Below are 8,560 nucleotides of genomic sequence, written 5' to 3'. Positions count from 1 at the left end.
TTTTTCCTTTTTTTTTTTTTTTTTTCCCCCCTAATCCATACCTTCACTAAATGACTTGCGTTCATGTTTGTTTAACAACGGGTCGCTTCGGCAAACAAGACAATCAAAAGAACATTTGAGACTACGTGGATACATTTCTCTGCTGCTCGTAGACGCCTGGACACCCAGAGGAGTTGTTGAATGCCTCTCCTTCCATCTTTCTTCTATTTACCCAAATGAACACAGGGAAAGCTTTTAACCGAAGGGAGATTTAAGGTGATAAGCAGCGAACAGACGGTCGCCACTGCAATCCTGCGCTTCGAGCTGCAGCCCTCCGTAGAGCAAAAGGGATGTGTTGCTTCAAAGGATTTTTTTTTCTTCTTTCCCAAACCGAGGTCGTTTCTTCTTCCTCGAAATATTCCGACGGTTGCCTTGCCAGTGCGATTGCATTTAAACAACTATTTTAACTGAACTCTCGCACCCACTGGTTTGGCAATTATTTCAGGGTTTTGAGCGTCCCTTATGGTTTTAGGAAAGACTCTGCAACCCTTCTCCCCCGCCCCAGGCTCTCTCTTTCTGCTCTATCTACTCTTTTTAGGAGCCAGCAGTTTTAGCAGCCGCGTCTGTTTGGTTTTGTGGGGTTTTTTTCAATTTATTTTTTAATTTTATTTTTCAGGGGACTAGCGAGATTAGGAACGATCCCACTCCCTGGGAAAGAAAGAAACCCCTTCGTTTCACGTCCACTTTGCGTGCAGTTTTAAAGTGCCTCGGTCTTCTGATGTTGGAGGATTGGGAAGTTTTTTCGCTCTTTCTTTCCCGCCCCCCCCCACCCCCCGCGTTTGTGGGATTGTTTGCTTTCTTCAGCGTGTATCAGCTTTCTCCATCCCTCCCACTCCGTTCACGCTGTCCCACAGCGCATCAACCCGGGGCTGAACCGTATCCCGTTAAAAGCGGGGGTATAGGGGACGTGGCTACAGCTTATTTCTCCCAGGCACGACTACTTGCCGGGGGTGGAGGGGCGGCGTGGAGAACTGGGCGGGGGGTAAAACTGGCGATCCTCAGAGACCACAGTCCCGAGGGATCTCGGACGCTTCTCTCCAGCTCCCAGCGGCGAAAACGGAGCGTCGCCTGGATCGCCATGTAAAAAAAACCAACAAACATTTAACACCCCCCTCAAAAAAAAAAAAAAAAAAGAACATGGGCAGATACGGGGGGGGCGCGGAGGGGAGGGGGTGCTGCGCGGGGACGCGCGCACGATACACACACACCCCCTGTGCGCGTCCCCGTGAGTCCCCCCCCGCAGCGCCGCCGGGTCAGAGGGCGGGCGCAGGCAGAATGGGGAGGGGGGTGTGCCCGGGGCGCGGTGACGTCACCGTCCTGTCCGCCAATGGGAGGTCGGGCGCGGGGCAAAGGCGACCAATAGGAAGCGAGGTGGGTCCGTGAGTGGCATTAAGGGAGGGCTCGGCCCGGGGAAGCGGGGGCTGGGAGAGAAATGAAGTTGTGCTGAAAGGCTTTTAGCCATCAAGAAGTTATTAGGCATTTCTCAGCCGCAAATTAGAGATTCTTCATTAATACTAACCTCGCCCCCCCTCCCCACCCTACCCCCTCTTCCCCCCCCCCCGCGTTGTGTGAGAGGGAGAGCCTGGGAGCCGATAAAGGGGATGGGGAGGTGGCAATGTCTGTCTGCCCATCGGTGTGAGGAGCAGTGACAGGCGCAAACTTTTCCCGTGCCATTAATGAGCCAATTAAAGAGTTGGGCTCCTCACCCCGGGAGAGCTCTCTGCAGGCTGCCGGGCTCAGGGACTCAAGGTAGGTAAAAAGAAGATCACAACCCACCACAAGCTGCCAGCCTCAGCAAGGAGCCGCAGTGATGTGCAGGGTTAGGCTGTCGGTCTCTTTCCCCCGATGGAAAAAGAAGAAAAAAACCCCAAATTTGTTGGATAAATGTGATGTTTGGGGAAATTCTGACTCGGGGCAGGGCTGGGAAAAGCGTGCCTCCCCTGGCTCGGGTACAGCTGGGGTAGACACCCCACACACACACCCCGACCCCAGCCGGGGAGCAAGGGGAGCGCCAGAGACGAGGGGGAAAATTTGAAAAATAAAAAGGCATGAATACTCTGGGACCGGAAACTCTTGCCCCGCTGTGGGGCTGGCAGCACGGTGCGCGGGGTGGTCTGGCCGCATCCACGGTGCCAGCCCGGGGAAGCGCAGAGGGGCCGGCGCAGCCCCGCCAGCACTGACACCAGCCGGTAACTCCTCCGACTTCGCCGGGAGCTGTTTTCTGCCTTGATTTCGTTCTGGTCATGCCGTGCACACCTGGGCTGGGAGTGCGAGGGCTGTGGGAGGAGAGTGTGGGGCAGGCTCCCCTACGGGCGTGCTAGATGGGAATATATACTTTTTTTCCCCCCCTCTGGTGGGAGAAAACACGACACCCGCCGGAGGCTGCTTGTTGATTATTATTTCTCGCGGCTCCGCTGCCGCGTTGTGCAGCGGCTCTCTCACCCCAGGGCTGCTATTCTCTTCACAGAGGTTCCCAGGAAGGCACTCAGCGCCCTGGGAGGCGGCCCACGGCCGAGCGGTTCGGGCCTCGGATTGACAGCGGATCACGGGAAGAAACGGGATTATTATACCTTCTTCCGAGGAGCTATGCTGCCCGCCATGAGTAGGAAAAAAGGCCAGAAATACCTCGTTTGGTTGTTGTGTGGTGCCGCAAGCTTCTAGCTTTTTTTTTTTTTCCTGCAGTTTTTTGGAGTCTCAGACCTGCATTGGATAAATGCCTTTCCCATCCGATTAACTCTCTTTTTCAGATTATATGTATTCTTTTTTTTTTTTTTTTTAAAGAACACCTCTCTGGTCTTCAATATTTGTTTGCATTTTATGCAACTGAACAATTTCTCAGAGTAATGGCCGCGCTCAGAATAACTGCCTGATGTCCCGAAGAGATGAATTGCAACTGAAAGTCTCCCTTCCATCTTTGGATGAATCTCTGGAGTTTAAATTGTAGAAAGGAAGGGGGAAAAAAACACGATGAAAGAGAAGTCCAAAAATGCTGCCCGGACTAGACGGGAGAAAGAAAACAGTGAATTTTATGAACTGGCTAAATTACTACCCCTGCCCTCCGCTATCACCTCTCAGCTGGACAAAGCATCCATAATCAGACTCACCACCAGCTATTTAAAAATGAGGGTGGTTTTTCCAGAAGGTAGGTGGAAATGTCTATTCTGCTTTATTTCCATTCTGATCCAGGTGTCGTTTGTCGCTTTTACTTAAAAAAAAAAAAAAAAGGAAATAGCGCATAGTCGGATGGTCAGAGGCAGGGTGCTATCCGCTGTCACTTTTCTCTGTCGTAAATACTTTCCCTTCAGTTCCTATGACAGGTTTAGTTGGGGACTTACAGGGCTTTTGTCAACACTTGAAGGCGCTGAGTTCTGCGTGTTTTGCTAAAGCAAACACGGGCTTTCTTTTCCCCCGGTCTCCCAGTAAGTTGTGCATCCCCTGCCAAGCACGTGCGTGGAGAAATAGGGGACGATTCACCCCTATTTATAGCCATACTATGGGGGGAGTTAATATATGGGTAAATATTTACATAAGTCTATGCAAAATCCTAAAGCCTTAGTTCAAGTATCGAGCAAAGGTGCGGTTTACAGGTACAGCACACACCTACTTGCGTGCTCACACACACACAGCCTAAATAAATAAGCCAGCTACACCGAATCGCATCAGGAATGTGATGTGTCTCGCTCTGAGGATCATTAGGGCCATCTGAAGGGCGTTAATAGACCTCGGAAATTTTTAACAGGAGTTTTGTACTCAAATATATTCCATCCGCCTGCCCACTCGGTGCTGCAAGCCCAGTCTCCGAGCCTGGGCCTGATTCTCCCCCGCGGTCAGGCAACACCAAACTTCAAGTTGACAGCAGCAGCAACACGTCCCGCCTGACTAGCAAAAGCAGACACGCATCCTAAAGCATGTCTTGCTTTTGAGTGGAATTAGCATTTAAAACGACCGTTTTGGGGCTTCTAGATGGGCTGCCAAGAAAAACAAACAACATAGAAAGCTTAGAAGGTCGAAATAAAGTTCTACTCTGTTCCCACTCTTCTGTTTTTATAGGAAGTAGGAAGCAAAAATCAAAAATACTTCAGTAATCTTTTATTCAGATAAATCAGTTGAGATATTGTCTACCTGAAATAAAAGGAACTGAGAGCTTTTCTTCCTACCTAATAGCAAAAATTACTACATTTTTCGTTAAGAAGCGTGTATATATAAGAAACAGCCTGATATAGGCATGCCCCTCTGTGTTTTCTAGAGCTATACCTAGAGTCGGTGGATCGGTCTGGCTGTCTATCATGTTTTACAAATCAAGAGTGGGTATACGGCCTGTTTCGTTGGTTTGTTTGTTTTGTCTTTTTCTTTATCTGTGAGCTATTTGACCTAATTCTACTATTTAAAAGTAGACGTGCAATGGGGCAGTCGTTTGGACTGGAGGATGTGTGTCCCCCCCCCAGCTACGTATGAACGTTTATACCTAGAGTCCACAGCAGTAATTTCCAATCCAGTGCATCTTGCAATAGTTTCTTTATACACTCCTCTGTAGCTCTGAGTCACTTAGAACCAAAGAAGCGGATAAATGAAACCTTTTAAAAATAATAATAATTAAAGCCTTCATCAAGCCACTTTCCTCTTCTATGTGATCTGCCACCTTGAAGATCATTATGCGGGGCAGTCCTCTGTTTCAAAAGAGACCGAGTTGTCCTTTATACTGTCAGCGCATACTTTATAAATATAAAGCTATTGCAAACTCTGATGCCCATGATGTTCCTAAAAGGATTATTAGCAATGATTTGTCAACTCCTGCGGTCTCAGTAGGCTACCTTTCTGCGTGATTTCGAGCAGGTCTCGTCAATTAATGGTGCCTATGTAGCGGGTTGTTTGATCAGCAGAAGCATATGGTGTTGCTTGTAGGCTGTGAGTAATCATGGGAAGAGAAGAATAGCTGATCCCCGTCCCTCGGTGGCAGCGCAGGATGTTTGAATGCCCTGGGGAACCGTGTGGCGAAGTGCGCCGGGCCCGGGGCCGCTGCCGGCCGCGGCAGATGCTAATTTGAGCGCGGAGACAGAGGGGGCGGCGAAGTGGGGCTCTGGAGGGAGCAGAGCCTTCGCAGCCTAATTAAAGGCGAGCTGCGAATTAAAAAGAAAGGCAGAGAGTAGGCACGAAAGGGCTGGCTCCTCCGAGGCGCGCTGCCGCGGCAGGCCCGGCGCCGAGCGGGCGGCAGATCCACGCGGAACCGCCTCGCCTCCTCACCCACCCACAGAGCCGCGCGTCCCCGGGCAGGGCCGGAGGGACGGGACGGGGCAGGGAGGCACTACGGGCTGGGTACAAAGGCCCGAAAGCGGGGGCCGCGGCCCCACGCGAGTTATCTCTCCCTCCCACGCACTTCCGAGGAGGCGGGTGAGCGGGGAGAGCAGCCTGGCCCGGCACCGGAGCCGCCGTGTTTCCTTGCACTCGCCGGTGCTGGGATTAATCACGAGCAACTCGCCCACGAGTGGCCTCCCGGCGCTGCGCCCCTGTGTGACGGAACGGGCGCCGAGCCCCCCGCCGGGTGATTTTCCCCGAGACCTCGGAGTGCGACGGGGGCAGCAGGAGCGGGCGTGGGGCTACTGGCTCGGCTGTACTTGTGCCCCGGCTCCTCCGGCAGCAGTGAGGTGTAGGCGAGGAAAAAGGAGGGGGATGCTGGTCTCCCTGTACCTCCAGCCATGAAAAGAAGTCATTGTTTCGCTGGGAAGGGAGGACAGGTAGTGGTAGCCAGGGAAATTAGACATCCAAAGGAGAAGACTTTCGGAAAGAAAGAGGCAGGGTAGGAATGTTGGATTGATTCAATGGGGGGTCCGTTTGCTTGTTTTTCCCTGAGAAGGAAAGCGATACAAGCACCGAGACAGATCCGGTGAGTTGGCCAAAGGGCGAAGTGTCATGTCCTACATTTAAAGTGGTCTTGTAAGAGTCAGGATAACGAAGCGTTGTCTCCGTAAGAGCGAGCTGCACTTTCCAGTGTAACTCACGCACCCTCTCCCCGATACAAGAGCGAATTTCCATCTGCCTGGAGAGTGTGTGCATAGGGTCTGGTTGTAAATAATCACGTACAGAAAGATATATACTCCTCACCGCCGCGCACACGCGGGGCTGGAACAGGCGGAAAGAATCGGTGTGCATTTGTCTGCATATTTTTACGTCTGAAAGGTTGCTAGAGGGAAAGAAGGTGGGTAGATTTCGGGTTCATTTTGGGAACAAGAGAGTTTTCTTGGAGGAAAATACCAAGGGAGTCATACAGAATGGTCACGGTGCGGTTTCCGTCTCACTGTCAGAAATCTGAACACAAATCGGTGGCATCCCGGACAAAGTTGATAAACGGAGCAGAGATCTTCCAACGAGCTCCGTCTCGTAATGGCTGTGCAATTCTTACAAGCTATTAAAATGCCTGGGTTGTTCTCACTACCCCTGATTTCACTTTACTAGTCTCCAGCAGATTAAAACTCTAAAGGACGAAAAGCGTTCAGCAGCTTAGGTAGCTTGCATCATTTCAGTGTTAAAACTTTCAGGAGAAGAAAGCCTATAAGGGATTTAATAGTTTTGGTGACCAGATATAGCTTTTGGAAAGCATGAAGATCTGCTAGATCGCTGAGGACAGCAAGGAAGATTTTTTATTTTATTTTAAGCAGAACTTCCTGATATATTCGCTCATGAGTTAACGTTCATTTTAAAAATTTTTATTAAAAAGAAAATCCTAGAATAGCAAAATAACATTAAACGGCTAATGGCAAATAACGTAATTTCACAAAAGATCTGGAAAGAAAGCTCCAGGGTGCCAAAGGACTACAAGAGTTTTCCTTCAAAAAAGATCCCGTCACTAAAACTAGCGGGGTAATTCTTCACGGACCTTTGCAATTATCCAAAGAAAAGGCAGGGGGAAAAAGCTAAAAAAAAAAAAAAAAAAAAAAAAAAAAAGCAGCACAATAAATAGGTTGATTTGTTTGTTTGTTTGTTGGTTTGTTTTTTTTTTCCTAGTTGGGAATAATTCAAAGGTCCTATTTTCCTTATGCGAACAGAAAGGGAAAAGGAGGGTTCGAAATTTCAGTCCTAGCGCAGACGGGTCGTTTCGGCGGAGAGGGGTTTTTCATTTTCGAGACAAAAGCAGAGGCTCCGTTTACACAAACTTTCGCCGAATCAGGATGGTTAACATTTCAATATTGAAACCCTTAATCTTGTTTTATTTTAAAAGAGGAAGAGATCAGCAGAAAAAAAAAAAAATCTCTTTCCCACGTGGATAGGTGATTTAATGCTGTTTTTCTTACTGCTAAGGGAAATGATTGAGCATTAGGTTTCAGTGTTTATTTTCTTACAGAAGTTTTTCTCATTTAAGCTGCAGTTTACTCTCCACGCTGCCTCCCTGTTTAATTCCAGTTTTGATGTGAACTTAGAATGTGAAGTGCAGAACTAAACTACCAGCTTGATCGTTGAAAAAGCAGATTTATGTGTTTGAAAGAATACCAACTGAGACGAGTACATAAAACCCTATTTTCTTTAGAAAAATCCTGTCCCTTCTTAATAACATACCACTGTTTTAATATTTGAGGATATTTTTCAACTTGCATATGAGTAACGTGGATTCGCAAGTGCATTAGTCCAATACCGTCCCTTCCCAGTTTCTTCGGATATTTGAATTTACATCTCCTGTAGAAATGAATAAATAGTTCGTGCTCGAAAATTTCCCTGACTTATTTTCCCTCTCTCCAATTTGGGCATGGTTCCGTTTGTTTGCATTTCAGAGCGCAATCCCGTTACCCCTTGTATGCCAAAATGCTGGTATTTCTTTCTAGAGTGGATCAGTCTCAGCGTTATTTCCACCACCGTTTTCTAAATAGGGTTGTTTGTTTAGTCAACAGGACTTTTCCTCCCTCTAATATTATTTTTATAAAGAAAGCGGGATACTAACTTATCTCTGCTTCAAACGAACACATGTGATTTACCGAGATAATAAATCTTTACAAAACCTTGCTAATGGCATCCGCAGGCAGTTGGAAATGAGCAGCGTTTTTTTTTTAAAACACAGCTTATTCCATTTCATCTGAAAACTCTGACGGCGAACCAATCCTTCACAGAAGCCTCATTTGGCCGAGATTTTGAGTTATCATTAACCACTGCCTGTTAAATTAACTGAGAAATCAACCCTGTCGGGAGCTGGGTGATGGCAAAACCGAGACTATTTAATTAAATGGTTAATCGAATCAAGCTAATTCCTCGATACAACATCCAGTTGGCTTTTCCTTTCCCGGTGGCTAGGACGTACAGCTTCTGTCCTTGCGGCTTAGGGTGTAGCGATTTTGTCTTTTCTTTTCTTTTTTTTTCTCCTGGGTAGCGAGGGAAAATGAGCGCCTTTAAGATGGGGACCGAGCTGTCCTGCCTCCCTCTCCCCAAAAGACCATTGGTGTCCCTCTTCTCCACATAGTAGCTGCAGGGAGTGGTATATAATGCAGCAGCAGTGCCAGCGAGGGGCGATGGGGAGGTAGCGAAGGTGCTGCTTTACGAG

General features: G+C 48.4%; 1 protein-coding gene across 1 annotated transcript in view; it reads left to right on the top strand.

Moving 5' to 3' along the window:
- Positions 1-2,341: 2,341 nt before the first annotated feature.
- The window catches only part of SIM1 (SIM bHLH transcription factor 1), a gene marked incomplete at its 3' end in the record, with an annotated part of 43,632 nt that continues 37,413 nt past the window's right edge, over positions 2,342-8,560 (top strand). Inside the window, exon 1 of the mRNA XM_080341713.1 lies at positions 2,342-3,181. Coding sequence (XP_080197839.1) covers positions 3,007-3,181 — 175 coding nt within the window. The 5' untranslated portion in view covers positions 2,342-3,006. The remainder of the gene's footprint in view (positions 3,182-8,560) is intronic.

This window comes from Nesoenas mayeri (assembly GCF_963082525.1).
Source record: "Nesoenas mayeri genome assembly, chromosome: 3".
Classification (NCBI taxonomy): domain Eukaryota; kingdom Metazoa; phylum Chordata; class Aves; order Columbiformes; family Columbidae; genus Nesoenas; species Nesoenas mayeri.
The sequence above is the reverse complement of the archived record's forward strand: the minus strand, read 5'-3'. Positions and strand labels throughout refer to the sequence as shown.